Here is a 27,057-nt window from a genome sequence, read left to right as displayed (position 1 = left end):
CCAAGCTACTTTTATACATGCTTGGGAAACCCAGTTTACAGATAAAGTTTTATCATTCATTTGTTTTCCAAAAATTGGGAAATACAACACAAATATCAAAATATGAGAATCTGGCTTATAACTCTAGCTAAGAAACCACAATGGTATAGTTTGGCAGTCCTAACAGTTAAACCTTCATTTGATCAGGTAAGAGTGAAACACATCCCCATTCTCCTCCTCCCCTGGCCAGAAGCATTTGGGCAGGTGAAAGTAAGGCTGTTTTTAGGTTTGTTCCATCATTTCTTTCATCTCTACTACTGAGGTCTTTTTACTCTCTTTAGCTCATGCTGCTTTCTTGTTATTTTGCCCAAATATCCTTCCTTCTTTCTATCCATCCAGCAAATATGTGTATAACACAGAGAAGTAACAAAGAATCAGACACAGGTATTCTAGGCCATTATATTTATTCTTCAGGATGTATGAATGAGGAAACATCGAAGAGATATATGAGATGGCAGGGATAATCCATGTAGCAAGAACATACACCCTCTGCATCACCCCCAGAAGGAGAAAGGAAGGGCTGGGATCCCCAGCACATGGGGCCAGTCAGCCAAGAGGAAGGTGAAGTTTGCATGTTTAGTGGCAATGAGTTTACAGAGTTGCCGTTTTCCCTAGAGTCAGGCACAGAGCCACTTGCTGCTCAAGAGAACAGGTAGCAGGGCTAAAGGCTTGAGGAAAGGGGGGAAGGGGATGTCTGAAATATCACTTGCATATAAGGAGAGAGGTAAGGAGGGAAAACAGAAAGACTGTAGACCCATCTTTAAGGGATCAACTTACGTTCAAGATCACAAATTCATAGAGACACTAATGGTAGGACTGTGTGATTTTACTCCACTGGTTATTAACCTGGACTGGCACAAATGAAATATAAAGGGGCAAAGAAACAGCATACTGGCCCGATAGTAGTGAAGTGATGGATCACAGAAATAAGAGGGACAGATAAAGGAGCTAAAAAGTAGTACAGGCCAGGAAGTGGAAGTCAGTTCTCTCCTCAGAGGCACAGCACGGCTACCTCAAAAGACCAGCAAATAGGCAAACCCCAGCCCTCAGTGCAAGTGATGAGACTTTAGAAAGCTTAAGAATGAGTTATAGGCTTAAATAAATAATTAGATGTTTAAATATTAGATATTAAATAGATAAATATATTTTAACAATTTGAACATATTTTAACAATTTGAACATATATTTTAAAAAATGGTTTCCTCCTAGCAACTCTCCCCCAAGCCTATTCACCTAAGATAATCAGTAAAAACATTTGTGTGTGTATCCATCCTTCCAAATCTTTCTCTATAACCATACAAACATATATTTTAATGTGATCGTACTATTAATATCCCTCAGAAATGTTCCTTTTCTAATTAATCTATTATGAAGATTATTCCTAATCAATACTTGTAAGCCAAGGCATTCTTTTTATCGTAATAGATGTCAAATATTGCACAGTACAAACACACTGCAATTTGTTCAGCCCTTTTCCTGTTATTGGTCATACGAATGTTTTTCAATTCCTTGCTATAATTTTTTAAATGTTAAAATAACATCGTTGTACATGTAAAAAAAATGGTGCCTTTATTTCTATTGAATAGACTTGTGAGACTGCCAAGTCAAAGAATGTGAACTTTCCAGAGAAGCCATTCCAGTCCACACCCTCACCAATGTATGAGGGGTCCGTATCTCTATAACACAGCACCCAATATGCCCAGATTCTTTTACATTTTGCCCATAGGAAGGGTGAAAATTTTTTTCTCACTGTTATTTTGATTTGTTCTTCCTGCCTATTTGTACAAGGCATCATTTTACTTTTAAAAAATTTTTTTATTAATTTTTATTGGAGTATAGTTGCTTTACAACAAAGCATCATTTTAGTGGGTTGTTTTGTTCTGTTTTCTTCATTTACTCTTCTGTGAATTGTATTTTCACATTCTTGTCTGTTTTCCTATTGGATTCTCTGTTTCCCTATTTAAAGCTTAGGGATACAAATTTTTTACTGTCATGTGTGACAAAATCTTCTGATATAATTTACAGTGTATTCTGTCAGAAAAAAATTTTTAATTTTATGTAGTTAATTTCATAGTAAAATGTCAATATTTTAATTTATTTCTTCTGCATTTCCTGTCTTGTCTGTGAAGGTCTTCCTTACCTCAAAATTATATAGTGTTATAATATACTATAGGTTATGGCACAGCATCTTCCATGATTATATAGACAGCTTTGCTTAACTAATAAAGCAGGGAGGCAGACTTTCTGTTATATTCAGGCCCTGCATAGCCAGGAGGGGAGAATAAACTTTGCTTATCTACGAGGAATGTTCTAAGTTACAATCACTAGGAAATGATGTGACTTGCAATAAATCCAAAATAGTGTTCCCAGCATTTGCCTTCCTACCCTCCGATCCTAATGACTTATCACATAGGTCATTTTATTTTGCTAAACAGAAAAGATGTAGGAATCAGAACACTTAAAATTGATTTTTTTTTCCATTACAGTTGATCAGTTGATATTTCAGCATTCCCTAGTGGTTAAAAAAAAAAGTTTCTTCTGCAATATTACCACCACCTGTCAGAAAATATGAAAGCTCCTACTGTGCAAATTTGAAAGGATTCTGAGCTTGGCAAACATTTACCACATTTACTCATACATCCCATTAATCGTTTGAGCCTTGATTTCCTTAGATATAAAATAAGGGGGTGAGAATGTAAAAGATCTTAAAAATAATTTTCAGTTCTAACGTTTAATAATTTTATAATTCTCTTCTTTCCCAAACCTTTCAGTGAAGCAGATTCAAACCAATCATCACATTTTGGTAGGCTGTGTTAATCCCTGAGGTTTTTACCTCTATTTACCAAAGAATGATGAAACACGCAAAGTTCAAAGAGAAAACGAAAGTAGTCGTGACTAACTCAAAATGATACTAAATTACCCTTGGAGTGGAGCTTAAGAAAGAGAATATGAGAGAATATTTTGGAAAGAAATCAATTAAGAGAATTTCCAGTCTCAAGTTTGAGATGTAATCCTCAGCACCTGCTAGCCCACCAGGCCTGGCTGAGAGCTGAGCATCTTCCCTTAAACTTAGAGGCAGGGATACTTTGGAGCATTAAGGAAAGAGAAAGTAAAGGTGAGAAAGAGAATGAGACACAGGAAGGCTGAGAAAAGTTCTCAGCTTGGTCCTGCCAGTCTGTTATAAGCAAATCATTAATGCCTTTAATTTAACTCTTTGTCTGCCAGGGCCAAGAAAAAGAATATTTTATTTACTAGATTGTGAACTTTCGATACATCACTGCAGCTGTTGGAGTGCCTAATACTGAGCCTCTCCTAGGGCAGAGATTCACAAGGTATCTGAAGAGTAAGTGAAAACATAAAAACTATTCAATCAGAAGACTGCTGGCGTTCATTTTGGGGGAACCTTGCGGTCAAACATACAACATCTCACGTCATTGCTACTGGGACCTCCACTCCATGGTGAAAAACTTCCTTCCCCATCAGCCTCCGCCTCTACCCAGATGCTTCCTTCTCCTGCCTTGAAACCTCACCTTGCTGTGACAGTCACTCTGTCATGCTCCTATATTGGCTCTAGACCTGGAGGTGAGGCCAGCAGCCACCTCTATTGTCACTTCCAGACACTGCTCCTGAGCCCTTCATTAAACCCTGCTCATCTCAGCTCATTTCTTCACTTGCCCTCCTCAGCGCTGTTATCTCCCAACACTCCAGCTCATTCCCCACTATTCACAGCTCTCTCCTTCCTCACAGGCACACCTAGCTTCTTAACCCTCTGTTGAGCACCACTGGAGAAAATTACACCAACGTGCAGACCTGTGCTGTCCTAAAATTATTTAAAAAAAAAAAAGACTCAACACAAAGCCTCATGAACTCTGCCTCCCAAATATCCTGGAGTCTGTCTGCTTCTCTCCATCCCACCCCCACTATACTAGCTCAGGCCACCATCCCCTTCCACATGGACAATGGCAGCACCTTCTTGCACAGCTTCACTATATCCAGGCTCACTCCTCCTACAGTGTATTCTCTACATCATGCCATCATTAAAAATAAATTAATACGATCACACTAACACTATCCACTCAATCCTTCATTGGCATCCCATTGGTCTCAGGAGGAAATTCAAACCCCTAAACATGTCTAAAATGCCATGTGGGATCTGGGCCTGCATACACTTCCAGACGTCTTTCACTATTCTTCCTTCTTCCCCAAAATCTGTGCTCCAGTTGCACTGTCCTTGTCACAGTCCCACAGTGTGCAAATAGTCTTGTGGGGGACAGGACTGATGGCAGAGCTGAGGCAGTCCTAGGGAGAGAGAATACCATGGTGTCCTAGTAAGAGAGATGCTGGGATGTCCCAGAGAGACAGAGAATGCCAGGGTGTCCCAGGGAGGCAGAGTGATAGGGTACAAAGAAAGAAGTGCAAGGACGCCAGAGATATTCTGAAGGAAGAAACCAATGGGATTTTGTGACTACTTGGATTTCAGAGGTAACTAAAGGGGATAGTCATGGATATCTTCTCAGGGTTAGACTTGGGCAACAAACAGTGTGGTTAAGTGTCATTTGCTGAGGTACCTCCCTGGTGGTGCAGTGGTTAAGAATCCGCCTGCCAATGCAGGGGACACGAGTTCAATCCATGGTCCGGGAAGATCCCACATGACGCGGAGCAACTAAGCCCATGTGTCACAACTACTGAGTCTGCGCTCTAGAGCCCCCGAGCCACAACTACTGAGCCCACAAGCCACAACTACTGAAACCTGCATGCCTAGAGCCCGTGCTCCGCCACAAGAGAAGCCACCGCAATGAGAAGCCCACGCACCACAACGAAGAGGAGCCCCAGCCTGCGCAGCTAGAGGAAGCCAGCACACAGCAACGAAGACCCAACGCAGCCAAAAATTTTTAATTTTAAAAAAAAATGGAAAAAAAAGTGTCATTTGCTGAGATAATGACATAAAAGGGGGCAGATTTTGTAGAAAAGACACCAATATTTTCAACCAATAACTTTCATCAATTTAGGCATGCTGAAGAGAAATACACATCTTTTAAATATTCATATACAACTGTTAGACCAAATGATTAAAGATGTGCTAGCAGGCCAAGTTAATAGAACATTCAAAAACCCAAAAAAAAAAACCAAAAAACATGGAGCTGGAAAAGTTTGAGCTGGTTCAATTCACAGCCTACTTAGGACACGTTTTTAACCAAAAATCCAGCCTGCATAAACAGTAAATGCTTGATTTATTAATGAAGAACAAAAAAATGTCAAATAAAACAATGGAAGTGAAATTAGCATACAGAATAAGAAATTCAACTTTTCCTTAAAACAGGTGGAGGGCGGGGAAGGAGTAAGAAATTGATATAAAAAGTTAGTCTATTCTGCCACAGAGCCTAAAAAAAAACCACTGAGTCACTTCATAGGTGACTTGGGTTGGATCATGAGAAGACAGAGTTGGAAAACTGGTTATATTAATTATGACTATTCACTTCAGGATAGAAAGGGGGTTATTAAGCAAAATTAAAAGGGAGCCTTGACATACAGACTAATCTTCCAGTCCCTCAAGTCTTCTGGAACCTATCTAGAAATAAAGTAGTTCTAAAAAAAATTCTGGTATCAAAAGAAGCCACTATGAACCTCCAATGGCCAAAGATAATAGAGAAAAACAGAAAACCAGAATTGGATTTTCTTTGTACTCTGTGAGTGGTTGGTTCCGCATGTGGAAGAAAAGGCATTTTCTGATGAGTAGCTATGTCTACAAAAGAGTGGCCAGGCTTTTCTCACAAAAGCTGAGAAGCAGCGAAGAATTTAGCAGAAACAGGTAGAGAAAGGTAAATATTCAAAGGAGAAGGAAGAGTCAGGGACAGATCGAGTGGTCACAGAGATACTGAAAAGCAAACATGAAATGTAGAGACCTTCATAAAGAAAATCATTTAAAAGTTCTCCTCAAAAAGCTCCCTTAATGCAATAAAGGGAATGGAAAAGAGAGACGGGGAATACTGTTTCCTGCCTTGGTGAGTGCACTCGAGCCCTCACATATAAGTGTCCACAAGAGGTGGGGGGTGGGCAATTGTCACTGGTACCTGGTGTCACTTCTGCACTGAAGTGATTAAGAATCCAATGTGCCTCCACTCTCCGTATACAGAGGCTTCTGAGGCTGGTAAATGAAGAAGCTACAAGATGATCCCGACCTGTTCATTCTATAATAAAAGCCACTAGTCAATAAGTCCCATCCACCTTACACCCTTCTAACCGGCTTTTACAAGCTACCTCGTTCTTAAAAATAAATGTCAAGCTAAGCATCACCAGGCTGTGAGGAAGCTTTCAGTGTGAAAAACAGAAACAAATATAAGTTGAAGGGGGACCTGCAGGCAAGAGACAATGCAAGAAGCAGAAGAAAACTTCAAGCTCAAAACTCTTTAGGAGAGTTGGAAATCTCATAGAAAGTACAATAAAGTATAACAGATAAAATAAGGGAGGGAAAAAAACTAGAAATTAGATTTCAATCCAAGAGTTCCATATCCAAACAATAGGATTTTGAGAAAAAAAGAGACAATGGAGAAGAGAAAGTCATCCGAGGAATAATACTAGAAAATTTTCCCCAGAACAGAAGAATGCACATGTCCAAATGAACAGAACCCACAGGTTATCCAATGAAAAGAATGAAACAAAATCTACCACATCATGACCTTTATTTAAGACATGAAAAAGAAGAACCCAAAAGCTGCCAGAGGGAAAAAAAGCCACGTACAAAAGGAATTGATGGCAAAACAGAACTTAATTTTGAAAAGCCAAATTGAATCTTAGAAGACAGTGGAACAAAGTCCGAGGAAAAATAAAATACTAAAATCAGTCAAATCAGCAATCAAGTGAAAAAGTAAAATATAAAGTTCCAACATGCAAGCCTAGAGAGGGATCAGTCTACTGTGGAACCAGAAGACAGAGGACTCTAAGAGGGGGGCCCCAGGGAGTAGGGGTGGGAGAACTGAAATAGTGAATTTTATATGTTTGGCAACATATAACTTAAGTGTTTTACAGTTTAGTTGTGGTTTAGAATTAATCAGTATACAGAAACCGAAGGAAAACAAAATAATAGGCAATTATTAACTACAGGAAAGAAACTGTTACCACGTAAACAATTAATTACCCTACTTGACTCAGCAGTGAGCAATATTTACATGGTTATAATACATAAATATGGACTACTGGTTTCCATGGTAGAATTGCTGAGATTTCAAAGATGTGAAAGTGGTTTCTCTGGACAAAGGAATGGATGGGTTATGGAGACAGACGGGGTAAGAAACTGCTGCTGCATTTTATCACAAAAAGCCAATAAGCCAAGGTCATGTACGTACACACAAAATAATGACAATTAACTTTAAAAACACACTAATAAGTCTCTTTTGCCCAGCTGTAGAATATAATAAAAAAGTAGTTCAATAAACTTATTTGGGGACCTGTTGATATTTGTCAGACAAAGAGCTATGAGTAAGACAATCATAAAAATCTTCCAGACAACATTAAAACAGATGTTCTTATTCATCACCAAAGGAAATAAAATAGTATATTTTATTAATTTTGGCTTGAAAAACCATTAGAACAGAAACTTCAAAAAACAGACTGAAACATCACAAATCGTCAGACCATCCAAAACTACGGGGCACACTTCTATATGGAGGAGGATGAACTGGGGAGAGATGTGCAATCAAAGAAATACACATTCAGGGAAACTGAAATGCCACACACAGTATGCTACCTTTCATTTCAATTTGTAATGTGCCAACAAAATGATTCTAAGAAAAATTAACGGATCACAAAATCACATATATGAGTACTAAAAACACAGCAAAATAGGATCCTAAAAAATGGTAATATTAAAAAGTGTAAACTTATACGTGTCAAACTAAAAAAACAATGCCCACAGTTTTTCAAAACTAAACAATATACCATATTTAAGAATATATACATAGATGATAAAGTTATAAAGAAAAGCAAGGAAAAAATTAGACCAAAAGTTAGGATGCCGTTTCCTCTGAGGCCTGGGAGAAGGGAAGAAAATGCATTGAGGAATTTTAAGTGAATGAAAGCTTCCCATAATGACATTTCTTAATTTGAGTGACGGGTACACAGGTGTTCACTTTACTATTGTTTAAAAATATATGTAAATATTTTATACAATTCCACAGGTAGGACACATTTCACACATAAAAAAGTTTTCTAAGAGAGGATAGTGGGTAATACAGTAGGTAATGTACTCAAATCACAGAGATGCACGAAACATAAAGTAAGGAATTTCATATAGCTGTTTCTTTTAAGACCCCTAAAAGTAAAGTTCAGTAAAAGTATTTTCCATGGAGGACAACAAACAAATGTGCAAGTAGGCAGCAGCGCCTGGAGGGTTACCAGACTGTATAAGTGGACTCAGAGTCATCAACTCTACTCAATGCTCAATGATTTCTAAAGAAGATCTGCTCAGATGATCTAGAACAGAGAGCTACATGCTGAAAGAGCCTAAAAACCAAAAAGGGGTATTTTCTGGGCACCCTGCAGTAGAACAGTGAATGGAAAAGGGCTCAAAGATTCTATTACAAGATCTAAAAATCATACTCAAACTTAGGTGCTTTAATGATTCTACTCTATTTCTCGTCTTAAGAATTGTGGGAGGGACTTCCCTGGTGGTACAGTGGTTAACAATCCACCTGCCAGTGCAGGGGATCTGGGTTCGAGCCCTGGTCCAGGAAGATCCCACATGCCAAGGAGCAACTAAGCCCGTGAGCCACAACTACTGAGCCCACGTGCCACAACTACTGAAGCCCACATGCCTAGAGCCCGTGCTCCACAACAAGAGAAGCCACCACAATGAGAAGCCTGCGCACCACAACAAAGAGTAGCCCCCGCTCACCACAACTAGAGAAAGCCCGCTTGCAGCAACAAAGACCCAACCCAGCCATTAATTAATTAATTAGTTAATTAATTAATTAATTTTTAAAAAAGAATTGTGGGAAAGGAATTTTTGTCCATCCTTCAGCTACAGTTTTTATGAGAGGTGTAGAAACTCTAAAGATGGTGGCAGCCATAATCAGTGAGAGACTAAAGAGAAAATTAAGCACAAAAAGACAGAAACAGAGTTCCTATAGGCTGTTCACAGCACTTCTCCATGAAAACCTTGAGTGGTTTTATGCATTATTTTACCATCCTTAGATTAAAACCAAACAAAAGAATGGCTTGGCTGGCTGCCAGGTAATCACTGTAAAAGGGGCAGGTGGTACAGGTGGATGGGACCACATCCTCACCACTGGTGAGACCAGATTGCAGTAGAGGAAGGAACAGGAGTTTTAAAGATTAGATTGGGGGTGACAAGGATACCCAAGGGGTAGTCCAATTAAAAAATCTTGTTTCAATTTTGTCCTTTGAGAGGGAAAGGTAAGAGATGCACATATTCCTTGGCAGAAGGGAAGGAACCAAGAAAGACAGACTGAAGGATGGTGACAAATAAAGAATAACAAATAAAGAATAACTACTTGGTAGCAAGTAGGGATGAACTTTGTAACACCAACAGGGGGATGAGCCTTAAAACAAAAACACATCTTCAAATGGACTTCCCTCTTTCAGGACTAATTCTGTCCTAAATTAATTTTCCACTAATAGAAATATTCACCCTCAAAAAACAAAGTTTGTTTTGACTTCCTTTGAATTTCAAAGCAAGGCAAAAGGACGAAACCAACTAACTGGGGAAATACACGTACTTCTGGGACACACACATGCCCAGACACCTCTATCAGAAGTAACAGAGACAGGAAACAAGTAGAGTAGGAGGAGGGAAGGAGAGAGAGTTGATATGGAGAGAACAGGCCTCCTTGGTTAAAAGGGCTTTCAAATTCCCAGTTTCAGTTTTTATGAGGCCCAAATACTTTGTTTCCTGTCCCTAATACCGCAAGACCTCTGTATCCCAGTACCACACTCCTTCTTTTATTTGAGCTAGTCAGATTATTTCTGGTGAGCTATTTCCAAAAAGAAATAAAAAATCCTGTTTAGAAACTCTGTTATTATTTGTACATATCTTTTATATCAATAAAATTTATAATAAATTTTAGGCATATGTATACTTTTTCCAGAGAGTTGGCTGTTAAACATTTGCCAGCACACCACTGCTTCAGGGTAAATATTAATAGCTATACATACCATCCAATCTACTCTTACTTAACAATGCACAATGGACTAGTGAGGAAGCAGCCCACACTCCAGAATACTACTAAAATCAAACTGAATGACAAAAAACAAAAGGATTAATACTACTTGCATAATATCTGCCCTTCAGGTCCAACAAGAAAAGCTTGCATTTATCAATAAGAGATTCCACTCCTCAGGAATGTATTGAATTCCCCTCAAAAGAAGCAATGGGGACTTTCCTAACAGCCTACTAACTACTCTCCTACGTTCCCTCCCCCTGGCAGAACAGAGACTTGCACACGCGGGGTCTTGAGAAACTGGCCTCCAGAAACTGTTAGTCTGTGGCTGAGAAATACCAGGGTATCTTATGAAATAAATAACTGTAACTATGTCTTCACAACACAGCTTTTAGAAAACAATCAACAATAGGTGTTTTAAAGAAATACCAAAATCCTGAGAATTCCAGACAAAAAGGTACATCAGAAATAGGTTGTGTTCGCAAAAACATCTTATTTCATCTCCTTAAGTCAGAGGTTGGCAGCCCAGCCCCATTTCACCATTTGGCTATGTTTTCTATCTTCCCTTCTACTTCCATTTCCAGTGAAATGAACTGGCTTATTTGACTTCAGAAAACCTGTGTTGTGTGTGTGTGTGTGTGTGTGTGTGTGTGTGTGTGTGTATATATATACATATATATAAAATTTAAAAACAAATATACTTCTGGATTCTAAAATGTCATACTCAATCTGCCTATAAATTTCTAATCTGCTAAACAAATATGAACTTTTCTCAATAGAAACACAATTTATAAAAAAGATTCTAAACTCAATTGAAGATACCCTCCTCTTTATTCTTAACCTACATGTTAAGAAGTCTGCAGCTTTATCCCACTTTATAAAATTAAAAGGGTGACAAACCTAATAATCAAGGAAGAAAACATTAAGAACTACCTCAGTAATTGGACATCTCTAAAAATACTCATGTCAAGAACACTTAAAAATGCAATGAAAAAAACTGATAGAAAAAGTGACAGAAGACTTGATTCAACATATTATAAACCAGGGTCACTACTGGAGTATAATTTACACACCTGGGCCCCCAGGGTGCAGTGCAACAGTCAAGAGAATACAAGTGGCTCCACAATGCACAAGAACTGGATGTCATTTGGGGATGGGTGGACGATCCTAGAGTTTAGGATGTGTTTGGACAGGACTAAAGACATTATTTAGGGAAAAGAAAATGTGTGACACTAGTGGGGTCTCTATATCCAAGCACAGCTCCAGAGGGTAGACCACCAGGTACAAGAGTCGGGCAGCATCAAAGGGGCCAGCTGGGGCACAAAGCAGTAACGTGGGTGAAGCTGAAACAGGATGCAGCCCTCAGAGCTGGGAGAAGAACCAGAGACAGCTAGTTGAAAAGACCCAAATCCTCTTAAGGTAAAGTCACTCCCTCCTGCTACCCTAAGCAGTGAGTGGTCTATGGATTTTTTTTTTAATCCTAAAACTACAATAAGAAATAAGACTTTACACCACAACTCAGCACATGTACGTCTACACACATATATACAATAAGCAACAAACAGAAGTTTCTCTAAATAACACCTATTTTATAATGGTATACTTTATTTTTTACATTTGTATTCTTTTCTTTTTCATGTAAAAAAGTTGCTGGGCCTAACTAACTAAATTGTTTTTAAAATCCCCTAGGTAAAGCCCTGCAATTTGACAGACTCTGTGCTGAAGTAGTCACTGGCTGACTTTGGGGGCAGGTGGGTGTCAAGGGTCACATGAGATCATAGCTCAGCTTGAATCCTGTCCCTCTATTGGTCAAATTTCTGATTTCCTTCACTTGCTTTGGAAGAGGTTTCAAACCAGCCTGGCATTAAGGTCATTCATCAACCAGCCCAACTCATTTCTCCAATCTTAATCTTCCACAACACCTCCTCAATCATCTGCGTCCCAGTAAAACTGATCTGCTTGCTAACCCCTCCATATCCCAGATTTTCCACCTTCGCTTCTCCCTGGGATTCTTTTCTCCTCCACCTATCCAAAATGCTCTGACCCTCCAAGGCGGAGCTAAGTCGACTGCTCCACACAGAACAAATTTCTCCTGCCTCCAGAACTGTGAGCACTTTATCCCTGCTGTCTATCTTCTACTGACACACGCCTACCACCACTGCCATCTCCCACCTCACCCCACCACCATGCTCTCAGGACCCAAACACGTAGTCTCAAAAAGAGACCACTTGGTACGCACTTTATGTGCTGACTGAACAAATGAACGTGTAGGGAGCACACTGCTGTCTGCGGGCTAAAAAATCTCAGGCCAGGGCCCAAACCACCAAGAATCCCTCAACCAAAACCAGAACCTCATATTCTCTGCAGCAGATATTGTGCCTTCAGCCTCTGAAACAGTTGTTATGGCAAACATTATACGAAAATGATACTGAACGTTTACTTTAATAAATGTTTAGAAATTCTTTCAATTAAAAAACAGCATAACTATAGATTAGCAATTTAGTAATAATGCCATGTTCCATGTTTTAACTTCTCTTACTTAAAATCTAATTTCCCGGGGCTTCCCTGGTGGCGCAGTGGTTGAGAATCTGCCTGCCTGCCAGTGCAGCGGACACGGGTTTGAGCCCCGGTCTGGGAAGATCCCACATGCCGCGGAGCGGCTGGGCCCGTGAGCCACAATTGCTGAGCCTGCGCGTCTGGAGCCTGTGCTCCGCAACAAGAGAGGCCGCGATAGTGAGGGGCCCGCGCACCGCGATGAAGAGTGGCCCCCACTTGCCACAACTAGAGAAAGCCCTCGCACAGAAACGAAGACCCAACACGGCCAAAAAATAAATAAATAAATAAATGATTAAAAACTTTAAAAAAAAAATCTAATTTCCCAAATGTAATAAAGCTATCCATAAGACAGCTGGGCAGTACTTAGCAAAATGAATAGATCCCCTCAATCTCATCTAACTTTGGCTTCTCATGAGACAAGGCACACTGGCCTTGCTTTCCTTCAAGTCAGCCTCCTCTCCTGATGACCAGATACTTTTGGTTAAGTTATTTCTGTGTGTCTTGTTTCAAAAACAAAATTTTTCACATCATCTTTTAATCATGAGTTTTCATTTCGGTCTCCCCCAATTACATAGTTAAAAGAACTTTCTTTGATGCTAATATTTCTGACTTTGCTCTAAGTATCTTAAATCTCTATGCAAATATATTTTAAGTTGATCTTCTAATAGCTTCCTCATTTGACAAATATTTATCAAGCAACTGCTATACACTCAAACACTGAGCTAGGATGCAATAGACTCTTTGAGGCACTAAACTAAGAATGCCACACTTCCAAAGCAAAGAAGATAACAGGATAATAGCAGAATCACACTCATTAAACCAAACTGAAAATCACTACATACGCTATACTTCTGTACCGCAAAGAATCAGTAAGAAGTAAAACAGAAAATTCTAAAGATACTCTGAAGGTAAAATAGTTCAAGCAAGTAATGTAAGGAATGGTCAAAAAAAAGAAGAAACAGAAATACAAAACTCAGAAAATTTGTCTATCTTTTAGTTTTAGAAATGTTGCTCAACTATGAAGTAAATGAGGTCAGATATTAAATATCTGTATAGAATATATTTCTATTTAGCACCAGCAAAATAGTCATTAACACCATTTGATAATGAGTGGTTCTTCCCTTATATTTTATGTAAACAGTATATACTGCTTATGCACAAATGCCTATGAATATTTAATATTTATCAAATAACCCCATCCTGCTCTACTTAAGCCTTTAAAATTATTTTAAATTTGGCTAGCTATGTCAATGGTGAAATCATTCAAATGGGAAATAATTTTGTATCTACAAATAGATATATTAGACATGACATTGTTATAAAACTGAACTATAAATCAATCATTATCTCACTATTCTTACTATTCTAGTATATAATATTATAAACACATATTAAAAATGAATAGTCTTACCTTAAATATGTGCCATATATGAAGAATAATGCCATCATTAGTCCATTTAAAATAAAAATTACAGCAACATAAAAGCAAGCAGGATCTCCCAATCCTTTAAAAATAAAGAAAAAAATATGCTCTAACTATAAATTATGTGTCTGGCAATTTACATTAAAATATGCTTATTTTGAAAATAGTTGCCATATATATTAAATGGTTGCCTTGGTTCGCATATGAACACATGACACTAGTGTGGAACATAGATGAGAGCAGAGTAGTAGCTACTGTGGTTTCAAAACAGGGCTGCAAATTCATGGACACTCCTCCTGTAGAGGTATGGGGTCTATGCCCCTGCTTTTGAGTCTGGCTGGGCTTGTGACTGCTTCAATAGACCATGGCAGAAGCCATATAGAAGACACCATGCAGTGTCCAACTTAGAGCCCTGAGCTACCACATGAAAAGCCTAAGTATCCTGAGGTACTATGCTACACAAAAGCCCAAGTTACATGAAAAGGGCACATGTAGGTGTCGCAGTTGAGTCTCAGCTGGGCCCAGCCTTGCAGGTACCCCAGCCAAGGAGCCAGAATGTAAGTGAAGTAGCCCCAAGTTAATTCCAGTCTTCCCAGCCATTTGAGTCTAGCAGAGTCCTCTGACATCATGAAAACCAACCAACCATCCTATACCCTGCCCAAATTCCCTACCTGCAGAAGCTGTACACCACTAAGTTTGCAGTAAATTTATTATGCTGCAACAGACAACTGGACAATATCATAGAAACTTGCCTTCACAGCTTTCAATTGGGCTGAGTCCTTCTCCTCTGGTAACTGTCCAACATATCTTGGTTTGAATACCAATCAAGTCCATTATTTTGATATAAATCCTGTACCAGCTGGCTAAGACTACCTAATTTTTTTAAAAAAAGAGAGACACCATAAGAAAAAATATTATCCTCAACAGTTTCCTTACTAGAATGTTTTTGAGATATTTTGATAATTATCAAATTTTCCCTTCTTGTACCATCCACTTGGGTCCCTTTAAATCTAGTAAAAGGACCTTCACAATCCCCTATGTAGATTCTTCACTGGTCAGTCTTCACCAGTGCATGGCCTCTCATGGGTAAGAATAAAATATAACAAGAAATATGCAAATCTGTAATTTTCAAAAGCTATAAAACTCAACTAAGGGACATAAAGGAAGAGTTGAACAAATAGAAAGATACTCTGTCTTCCTGAAGAGATCTAATTTTTCAAGATGTGAATTCTTCCTCAAATTAATTCATAAACATAACACAATGCTAAGCAAAATCCCAAGTGTCTACTGAGATGTATTATATGGAAAAATGACAAAAAAGAGAAAACTGAAGAAAATGTCCTAACAGATAACAAAATTTGTTGCTTACATAATTAAATAGTGTGATGCTGGCACAAGAATAGCCAGACAGATCAAAGTAACCATGGTGGAGGCAGTGGAGTGCCACCCAGATCCCCCTTCAAGGCTGAGGCACTCATTCCCCTAGCAGCTGGGAGGGTTGGTGGCTGACAGCTCCCAGCTGAGTCCCTCTCTAGGAGCTACCCCCTGCTGAAGAGAGTAAATTCACTAAAGGTCATACCCCTTTCCCAAGGGCAACTGCATCCAATGTCTAACTACTCAACAGGGGGAGATATAAAGGCCAGGGGCCCTTGCCTCAGGTAGGACAACTCTGCAGGGTCATCCCAGTTCCAGAGCTTCCCAGGGGATTGGCTGAGGCCTTTGTTGTGACTGCATCACAGCTCAGCTCTCCTCCTCCTCCTCCTACTTCCTTCATCCCCCTTCAGATGTTGCCCCCAAGGGCTTTCCCCTATACACTTCCTGTGTGCAGATCTCCTCTTTCCCAGGACCTCAACCTAAGGTAACTCTGAACACAAAGTCCAAAAGCAGATGCAAGCATATATGTATAATAATTTTGGATATAATAAAGAAGCAGGGAGAAGACGGACCACTCATCCAAGTGTTAGGTTACACAGAAGACCACTTTGAAAAAATATAACATTAGATTCCTACCCCAACACTAAGCATCCAAACGAATTCCAGATAAATTAAAAATGTAAATCTCAAAACCGTAATTATAACAATTAAGAATGAAGATTTTTTTACATATATGAATGAAAACCATAAATCTAAAAGCTTCATAGATATGATATCTCTGAACAGAAAAAATACATTCTCATCATACTGTACAAAACTAAAAGGCAACAAAAAGCTGGAGAAAATATCTTATCCATACAGCATAGTATTAACATCCTGCATATAATAAGTGAGCTCTTATAAAATATCAATAAAAATACAGACAAAGGGCATGAATAAGCAATTATTTTTAAAAGTGAAAATGCATTTTAAGATATAGCATTGAATAAAATATACATACATACACACACACATATATACAGCAATGAACAAAATACTTCATGTACTTCATCTTAACTTTTTTCAGCCTATTAAATTAGCAAGGATGCAGGGAAACAAGCATTTTCAGAAAAACTGCTAGTGGGAATATAACCTATCTAGAAAGCATTTTGGCAACATGTACCAAAATCATTAAAACATATATTCTGTTGAACTAAATAGTTCCACATCAACATATTTATAGTTTAAAAAAACATAAGAATATGTGTAAAGATTTCGCTTCAAGGATGCTTATTGCAGCTTTAGATCTTTTAAAAGTTGAAAACAACCAAAGTTTTCATAAAAGATGGACTCAATAAACAATGGTAGATTGTATATACAGCCATAAAACATGGTGCTGTTGAAGACAAGATGACTTAGGAAGATGGTTTTAAATATTCTTAAAAGACAAAAAGCACTTATAAAAAATGTTATGTGTTGTGTGATCCCATTGCTGTAAAAGTAAATGTGTACATGGTTATAGAAAGTACTCAATAAGTACTTTGGTGATTATTTATTGGTCTCTATCTCCTCTATCTCTATTGCCTTACTAATCAATCAGGCTAACTCAGTTGATCTGGAAGTTGGACTCCTCTCACTCAACGGGAAATGACCAAAAGCCCTGCTTTGTGCTGGTACTGAGTCCGGGCTTGAGATCCCACAGAGACCATGGCCCTGGCATCAGGCAGCATGCCTTCTAGCAGCATCAGCATGCTAAGAAGGGGGAGCCCAGGGGACGTGCGCTTAACAGGAGAACCTCAAGGAGGAGTCACTGAGGAAGTTACATCTCAGGTTGGTCCTGGAGAATGCTTAGGGATGCGTCAAATGAAGGAGGGATGGTGAAGGAGAGGTCAAAGGTTACTGATATCACTGCCTTCCTATCTCAGCTCCTTTCTTCCACTCCCACAGGGGAAAAGTGCATTCAATTAAATGAAGAATCCCAGATAAGGAAGAAACATTATTTGGCAAATGACAAGTACAAGTAATGGCGCTCCTCTGCTATAATCCCTATAAACATACCAAATCTAGACAGTTTTCATACTTTGTAAACCATGCAATCATACTAATCATTCCCATAAAATCAGTTAAAGACCTCCAAAATTAATAACGATCTTTTTTCCATATTCCTTTGCAAGAAAAGATACACATTTTCTTTAAAAAAAGATAAAATTTAATATACTGAATTACATCTTAGATTTAGAATCAGCATTTAATATAAGTAATACTTTAAAAAGTAAAAAAAAAAAAATCACAATTGAAAAAGTATCTTACCTCAGGGTAAAGATTGAACCTTTTTAATGTATTAATAACAAGGGGATATTCAGTCAGCTTATCATTCATAATCATCCATACTCCATCCAAAAATGAGGGTGCTTCCACAATAGTCTTAAAGTAGGAATAATATAGTCCCTGAAATAAGCACATGTTATGATTAAAAGTACATAATTACTATGCCTCTTATTAGCTTAAAAAAAAACTTAAATATACTGTTTTTGAAAAATAAAGCAATCAAGAAAGTAACAGCTACAATTAATTTCACAGGTTTCTGATCACTAATAAATGCTCAGGTTGCAAAAAGCTTACATATCTTAGTATAACCTTGTCTAAACTGAAACAATTGATCTCAAAATAGCTTCAAAAATAGTTTCAACATTTAAAAAGTAATATAACTCAGAGAGCACACTTCATTTAAGAAACTCCTATAACCCATACTAATTGAAGTGTTAGTAAAGGCTATCTTCTGAACAGGATGAGTGAGTGGTTTACTATGGAACCTAAGTTTACCATGAAGCAAGCAATCATCCTCAGCCAAAAACGTTTCCCCCTAAATGCTTATTTGAATCCTTAAAATGGTACTATCAGCCACCTTTCCTCCAGAGTTATATGTAAAAATACAAGTATATTAGGAAGGCTACACACTGATGTATTACATGTAAGTTACATTCAGATGCCAGCTAGTTTTACAGACTATTTTCCTTCTTCTCAGCTCAGCATAAGGTAAGTACCCTGCAGGACCGGGGCTCTGAGGGTGGAAGAGAGGGACAGTGGTAGTACTCCCATTTTGAGGAAAATAATTTTTTTGCTTTGACATGCTAATTAGGAAAGATATCAAGGTTGGAATACTACATGGGACAAAAAACAAGCAAGTAGTAGAAGCCTTATGAGGGAGCAGAAGTGGCAGCGTAGGGCAAAACAGATGAACCAATTCCATCTGCTATACAGTTCTGTCTAGAGCTCCCCTGGTAGCCAGTACCATTAGCTATCAAACTCTAAACTCAGCTTAAGGTTTATAAATATCAAAGTGATTTGCCTACCCAGAAAAGGAAAAGAACGGTTCTTGATACCATCGTATTTAGCTTTCATATCACTGTTTTTTAAAATACTTTCTACTGTACTAGGTTGAATAATGTCCCCCAATATTTCATGTCCACTAAAACCTGTGAATGTGACCTATGTGGAATAGGTTCCTTGCAAATGTAATCAAAATAAAATGAGGTAATACTGGATTAGGTGGACTCCAAATGCAAAATAACTGGTATCCTTATAACAGCAGGGAAATTTAAACAGAGACATAAGGGAAAATGCTGCATGAAGACAGAGGCAGAGATTGGAGTGACTGTACCTCCAAGGCAAGCCAAGGATTGCCAGAACCATGAGAAGCCAGGAACGAGTCTCAGAGAGAACATGGGACAGCCAGCACCTTGATTTCAGACTTCCAGCCTCCAGAACCGTGAGAGAATAAACTTCTGCTCTTTTAAGGCACCTAGTTTATTGTACTTCGTTATGAGAGCCCCAGGAAACTACAACCTACCTTGCAGGTTTGATTTTGGAACCATGTAAATATCTTATATAATTAAAATTTAAAAACAAAAAATTTTACATGCCTAAATAGCAAAAAAAAAAAAAAAAAAGAAGAAGAATTAATTATTTATCTAGTTGGGAGAGGGTTTCAAGTAACTTTAAGATATATCAATAGTAATTTTACTGTACACCCCTAATGGAATATATCCTAAAGTCAAAAAGAACTGCAAGAAAGTTTTAAATTGTTTTCAGTAATCATTTTTAATAATGTCTTTGATACTTTTATTCCTCAAGTATAAGTAATTTGAAACCAAGATTCTCAAGCTAACAGAAAAGATACAAATTTAATATGAAAAAAGTAAAAACCACCTAAAACTAAATTTGAATTTAGAAATATAAATCAATAATTTATTTTCTCCTTTTAAAAAACTGTTTCCTAATTCTGTTTACTAAAAAGGCCTAGACACAATGGCCAATCTAATATAAAATATTATCAGTGAGCACCTGTAGAACCAAAATTGTTGTCTCTAAATACCATGTGCTACTGAAAGGAATCAGGGCTCCTTGGAAAACTGGATGATTCCAGGTCTGGAGAGGAAATGTCTTGTAGTACCAGCAAGTAAGGAAGCTACAGAATACTAGTGAGGTCATGTCAAGGAGACAGAGAGAACTGCAAGGGCTCTCACCAGCTAAAGACAAGTAAGTTTAAAAAATATGTTAAAATCTATCAGGCCATAATGGTACTCCAAAAGCAGTACCAACAGAATTCCATTGGTCAGCACTAGAAGATGCTAGGGAACCAACTCATTTTTCTGAAAAGTTGTAATAAAAAGAAAGAATCAAGCATTTTCCTGTCTTTCCTGTGAAGTGTACCTCAGAGAAACAAACCAAATAAGTATCATGGGAAAGTTCTTCTTTACAGAGGAATTATGGTTATTAAATGCCCATTCCCCCAGGTCATTTAAACATTGGTTGATCTCTGATGATATTAAGTAATTGCCGTTCATTATTTTCAAGTGTGACAATGATACTGTGGTTAACAAAAAAAAGTCCTTTCTTTTGAGACACATATGAAAAATATTTACAGATGAAATGATATCCGAGGTTTCCTTTAAAAAGAGATGGGTGTGTGAAGATGTAGATGACAGAAAAATGGGTATGTGTCCTCAGTTGTTGGAAGCTGGGAGAATGGGTAGGGGGAGTTGTCTACTCTTCCTACTTTGGAACATCTTTGAAAATTTCCAGGATGAAAAGCTTAAAATGTTTAGATTACTAAACTACTATAATAAAATATTACATGAAAACTAACCATTTCAGTGCGAAAAGCCATCTCCCTTTCCAATGTTGAGAGGTGAGAAAAATGACGATCATTTTCAAAGAGGTGTGTTATATGGCTCCTGTAAAACAAAAGAGTAACAAAGCAACAGTGTTGAAACTTATACTAAGTATAATTTTAAAAGAAACTCTAAAAGCAAAAAAAAAATCTATAAATTTGCAACTCATTTTGTGATAAAACTCAAACACAATGGTATGCATATTTGTTTCTCCACTCAGTATATCTTACATTTCTACTAAACTTTCTCTCTATAAGAATTTTAAAATCTAATTCAAATTAGATTTTAAAATTAGAATGAACCAGAATAATGACGTTTTAAGCCAAGTAAAATAAAATTATAGATTAAACTATAAATGTCATTGGGTTACCATTTCAGAAATGTCTGATTTATGAAATTCATATTTCTTTCTATCCAGAAAATTAAAAGAATGAATCCTCCTCTCAACATGAACACTATATTAATGTTAAGGGAAGGAGAGTCTCAAATATAACCTCTTTAATAATAGATCTCTTTTTTATTAAAAAATTGCATTATTCTGGCTCTGATTTATCAATTAAACTACATTTTCAGACTAGTTTGCTGCATGTAATAATATACATTCATCCTTAAACTCAAATTATTCATATATATATGAGAAATAGTTTGGTAGGCTATAAACATCTACATAAAATATACCATAGGAGAAAAACAATCTTACCAGTGCAACACTGCTGCAAAGGCAGCTGCAAGAAAAAAGAAACGTAAATTATTATTTTAGCATTAAAAAATGTTTTCACCCTACCGAAAAGCATTACAAAGATAAGCATGGTAAAGTTCGGGAACTGTAAACCTTGAATTCTTAGGGACTGGGCAAAGAATAGGGACTCTTCAAAAGAAGTCCCAGGGCTCTGCTTAAAATATCAGTAGACTGAATTATAAAAGAAATAAGCATATATCTACAATTTTCATTCACACACTCATTCAACAAAATAAATGAGGAGCTATTATTTGCCAACAACTATACAAGAAACCCTCGGATGGAAAGTTCCACAAACTCAACTGCAAAGCGAATAGAACCAATGGTGAGAGGCAACAGAATAAAGAAATATGGTGACCTCAGGGAACAGGACTGGGGATGGATAAAAAGAGGGAACTACCCCTTTCGATATATGCTGCAATATCTGAATTTTTATAATACATTTTACTATTTTTTAAACAAATTTAAAATGAAACAAGAAGGAAGAAAGAGATGGAGGGGGGGAAGGAAAATAGAAAAGAGAGAGAACACAAGCTAGTAATAAAACCAGTCTCATATGAGAATCAATAGTTTGCTTTCTGTACAAGTACAAAGAACACATTAAAATGAATCCAGAAAATACCATTCAGTTTCCTTGTATCACATGATTCACCGTATTGCAGGCTTCTGATTAAATAACTACCACGGAAATGAACTATAAAGTACTCTTAGAAATGAAAGACAAACAGCTCAGATCTTATTGTCTTATTTTTAAAGAAGTATTTATATTTTAAAAAATTAAAAAATGCATTTTACCTAGAAGATACTAATGGTTACAAAAGAAAAAGACTTACTCTTTCCAGATCATTGAAACTACAAATATTTAACTAGGTTTGTCATTTGACATTTATTTGTACATGGTACTTTGACCTTTTGAAATTTTGATTTTTTTTTCTTATTGACAAATCTACTACCCACTCCCTTTTTGGTTTTTACCTTTAAAGACTTCACACCACCATAATAAAATCTGGGCTTTATTTTCTCAATGATCTAACTATCATGTTGCTGAATAAATCATTCTTCTGTCATAGAATGTAAATACCACCTTATCATACTGAAGACTTGTCACACTTATACTTTGGTAATCCCTTAGAGATTATAATTTTGATTTCATTCATAAATTAATATGAGAATAATCTACATATTTATAATATATATGTATATGTTAGTATCCATAAACATGATATATAACTTCAATTATTCAACTCTCTTTTCAACTGCCGTCGACAAAAATCCTATCAGTAGAGCTAATACATAATACATAGTTAACTCATATTTCTTATTAAGTCTTTCCTGGGAGTTTAACATCTTTTTGTTTCTGCTAATAACCATGAAATTTTGTTTTCATTATACTTTACTGGATACTGTTAATGTATTTATTTTTGAAGTGTATTTATTTTGTAATGTATTTCTTTTGGGCTCATTTACTAAACCATTAATTCTTTTATTTTTTTTTGGTTTATCATCTTCAATTCTCCATTTTAAATAATATTTTAAAAAGATAACTTTGCTCATGTTTTATAATTTTACTATTAGTTTCTTCTTCCCATCTGACAATAATAATAAACGTCTAGAATAATACTAAGTAATTCTGGTAAAAGAGGGCATCCAGTATTCTGCTGACTTTAACAGAAATGCATTTCACATTATGCCTTTAAATTAGCCTTTGACCTTCACATTTCTGCAGCGATACATAGGATTTCTCAAGATCATCATCTCTCTACTTCCTCAGAATACTACAACTTCTCAGAAGGATGGAAGATACAAAGTGCCTTTTGGTGCCTTCCTTTAATTCAATCCGTGCAGCACTAGACAATTCTTGGATTTCTTGGCATTTGAATGACCCTCTTTCATAGTTTCCAGGGTCGATTCATAATCTGCCCAATGTTTTGAAGTCCTTTGTTCATTTCAATTTAATAATAGTAATAATAATAATAGTAATAAAGCAGCTAACATTTGAATTCTTATTACCTGCCAGGCATTTTTAAGTGCTTTACTTGAACTAACTCAATAAATCCTCGCAACCATCCGATGTGTTAGGTACCAAACTTCCCTGGTATACAGATAATAAGTTGATTCCCAGAGAACTTTAGGAACTTGCCCAAGAAACAAAGTGGATAAATAGAGAAAGGGAGGTTGGAAGCAGGAATTCTGACCTAAGATCCCTGTACTGTGTGGCCTCTTGTGGAGGAGGGAGGGGCTGACACAAAGGCCAGAGCCTCCTTACCCTAAGTATCTTATTCCCCTTCCCTCTTTCTTTTTTTATTTTAAAGATAAAAGAAAAAAGTTACAATTCATCTGTTGATAAAGGCAGTATGTTTTATAGAAGCTATTAATTTTTTTTATAGAAGTGTAGAGCTGTACTTTAATTTATTCAAAATTGAGATAAATTATATGTATATGTCATTTGAAAATGAAAGCCCCAGCAAGTAAAGCAGATACTACCTTGTGAGCATAATTTAAGCATAAAGACATAAAATGACAAAAATTTCCTCAAGTATCCCTAAAGAGCTTTTCTTGCCTTCTTGCCTACAGAAAAGATTATAAATGAGTTTCTCTAAATGTATTCCAGTGATTGTCAATCCTGTGTATAGTCTTTTGGGAGTGTCACAAAATTGATAACCAATTTTTCCAGTTTAACACATATGCTATTCTTGTCATTCTAAGGTACTGAGGTAAATACAGCATTTTTTTAAAAAATCAGAAGATAAAGAAAACTTTCAAAAAATCCAAAACTGTTCTATAAGAAAAAGGTGTTCAAGGAAAGAAGGTTTGCTTTGTAACCTAATTCAAAAGATTGCAATCCTGTGGCTGAGAATTCTGAAAGGCTCTTCAGTTTTGCTAGAAGCACACAAATTACCAATCCTCTGAAACTAAATGGGCCCCTCCTTCCACTTTCTGATTAAAGAAATTTTGTACAAGATTATATGTCACATTATATCAATTTTCAGCCTTATGCGACTTGAGCTGCTGCTTCACTGAAAATTATTCTTCTCCTGTTATTAGAATCTTGTTTAAACAAAATAGAATGTAACTCCCTGAGGGTACAAACAATGTTTCACTGAATTTTACTACAGTAGTACTTAGCAAGAAGCTGAGCACATAGCCAGACTCAAATGTTTGCTGAATTAATGCATATAATTAAGGTGGGAAATTAAATAATCCTAAACCATGTCCACATAATAAACCAAAGTTGAATATACTTTGATTGATGGATAGCTACACACACACACACACTCGTGTGCATATAACAGTTCTGTTTTGGTTTTTTTCAAAAATAGAGTCCCAGTGATCAGTGCAAATTAGACCCCTTGCCTACGCGCAGCCCGCTGCCTAAGCCTCCCATTCTCAGTCTGGAACCCAGGCGCGGTGGAATTCCCGAGGTCCTGCCCCAGCTCTGCTCCCTCTGACACCCCTCCTTGCAGCCACAGCTCGGAAAGTGGGAAGGGGACGCCCCCTGCTTCCCCGCCTCGACCTTGCCTGGCCCGCAGAGCTTTGCAGCAGTAAAGAGGGCAGGAGGAATGGGGAAAGAAATGGAGGAGGGGGTCCTTCCACGCTGTTCTGCTCAGTCCTCAAGGGCTCCTAGATCCCATCCCCTCTCCAGCCAGCACCAGATCCCCCAGACCTCTCTCACCAACTCTCCCAGCCTCCTACCTTCCCCCAGGTCGCCTTGCCCCAGCAGGTGACTCAGAAGTCCTGGTCTCTTCCGCAGACCCTCCCACCCACCCAGTTAGGATTGCTGGGAAGTCGAGCCCCGCGATTTGCTTTCCTAAGAAGTTGGAGACCCACTGTCCTTTCTCTCTTCCTCCTCCTCAAGGCAGGAGAGCAGGAACTGTGAAGCCAGGGTGGGCTGCTTCTCCCCTTGCCCCTCTCTGGTAACCTGCCAGCCACCCTCCTGCAACCGCAGCCAGGACTACAGTTTCCCATCTACCCTACATTTAATCCCTTACGCATGTACTTCATAACTAGTACTTGACTTAATTCACAGAATACCTTCACAAGCCCTCTTATTTGAGTCTCACAACAATCCTGTATTTATTCCAATTTTACAAATGAAAAACTGGGCCTCTGAGAGGTTATTTCCCCAAAAGCAGGAACCTGGACCCAGAAGTTCTAATTCCAAGCCTCAGTTTCTTTCCACAGTGACAGAGCTGCCTCCCTTCCCATCTGTAGGCATTTGATGACCTCATCTCGTAACAATATTTATATAGAGAAATATATTTTAAGTCCAAAATGACTTGCAAAATTTAAAAATACATCTTATTCCTAAATTGAGGTTAATCCATACTTAAAGCATTCTGCACAGTTTTGGCCTCCCTAATGCTCAAGTGACAAAATGATATAAAAAGAAGTTAAGAACTCTTCTTAAATCCACTGGACAAGGTTTTCAAATCAACCTTGACAAGTTCCACACTCAACCTCTTCCTAATATTACTAACAATTGTTTTCAAGGGTCCATTCAGAGTTTAAAAGTTTCTTCCCAGAAGTTGAAGTCACCAGTAAATAGTCTCCCTATTCCACACCAACAATCCATCCTGGAGAAGGAAGTCAGTTTCTAAATGTACAGACTTAAGCATCTCTTCCCCGTCTAAAAAGTCCCATGACTTTCCATGGCTCACACCATGGAGTCCACATTCTGGCCTTTTTCCAGTTAATCCCACCACACACCCTTCATGCTTGGCTGCACTGGGCAATGATCCCCTAAAATGACAAGTGTTTTTTGTTTTGTTTAGTTTTCTTTTTGGCTGCATTGAGTCTTCTGGGCAATGATCCCCTAAAATGACAAGTGTTTTTTTGTTTTGTTTCATTTTGGTTTTGGCTGCGTTGGGTCTTCATTGCTATGCATGTGGGCTTTCTCTGGTTGCGGTGAGCGGGGGCTACTCTTCGTTGAGGTGCGTGGGCTTCTCTTGTTGCAGAGCACGGGCTCTAGACGCGCGGGCTTCAGTCCTTGTGGCACGTGGGCTCAGTAGCTGTGGCGTACAGCCTGGGTTGCTCTGCGGCATGTGGGATCTTCCCAGACCAGGGATCGAACCCGCGTCCCCTGCATTGGCAGGTAGATTCTTAACCACTGCACCACCAGGGAAGTCCCTACCAAGTGTTTCAATGATGCTATGCCTTTGCTCCTGCCTGAAAACTACTAATTCATCCTTCAAAGTCAAAGGAATTCAAATGTGGCATTTTGTGAAGCTTGTCCTGCCAACATAGCCATTACACTTTTATTAGAGCACCTAAACAGTCCCCTATGCTAGGATGCGAAGCCTTGAGCCTCAGCTTGTGTTTAATTCATCTTAATATCTGCATCTTCTAGCATTGTGCCTGGCACCTCACTGGGTTGAACTGTTAAATGACTATCACCATGTGAGAGAAATTAGAGAATATACTCAATTAAGTCAAAACCTGAACACCTAAAGACAATATCTAAGCATTCCAAACTGCTCAAAGGGTTCCCATTATGTGAAGGTAAAACAGATATAACAAAATTAATATATTGAAAGAAATCATGTTTCTAGCCTATAGTACCTAGAAAAAAATCAAAGTCCAGTTTCTGTGTAGTAAACT

At 37.8% G+C, this 27,057-nt stretch overlaps 1 protein-coding gene across 2 annotated transcripts in view; it reads right to left on the bottom strand.

The window, feature by feature from the left end:
* DPY19L1 (dpy-19 like C-mannosyltransferase 1) overlaps positions 1-27,057 on the bottom strand; it is a 103,950-nt gene that overhangs the window by 66,686 nt on the left and 10,207 nt on the right. For both annotated transcript variants that reach the window (XM_036863313.1, XM_036863314.1), the window contains exons 2-6: positions 21,421-21,445; positions 20,696-20,783; positions 17,857-17,994; positions 14,946-15,066; positions 14,182-14,275 (exon numbers count right to left, since the gene is read on the bottom strand). In XM_036863313.1, coding sequence (XP_036719208.1) covers positions 14,182-14,275; positions 14,946-15,066; positions 17,857-17,994; positions 20,696-20,783; positions 21,421-21,445 — 466 coding nt within the window. The remainder of the gene's footprint in view (positions 1-14,181; positions 14,276-14,945; positions 15,067-17,856; positions 17,995-20,695; positions 20,784-21,420; positions 21,446-27,057) is intronic.

The sequence above is a fragment of the Balaenoptera musculus genome, chromosome 9 (genome assembly GCF_009873245.2).
Source record: "Balaenoptera musculus isolate JJ_BM4_2016_0621 chromosome 9, mBalMus1.pri.v3, whole genome shotgun sequence".
Taxonomy (NCBI): domain Eukaryota; kingdom Metazoa; phylum Chordata; class Mammalia; order Artiodactyla; family Balaenopteridae; genus Balaenoptera; species Balaenoptera musculus.
Note: the sequence above shows the minus strand (reverse complement) of the source record. Positions and strands in the feature narration are given on the sequence as shown.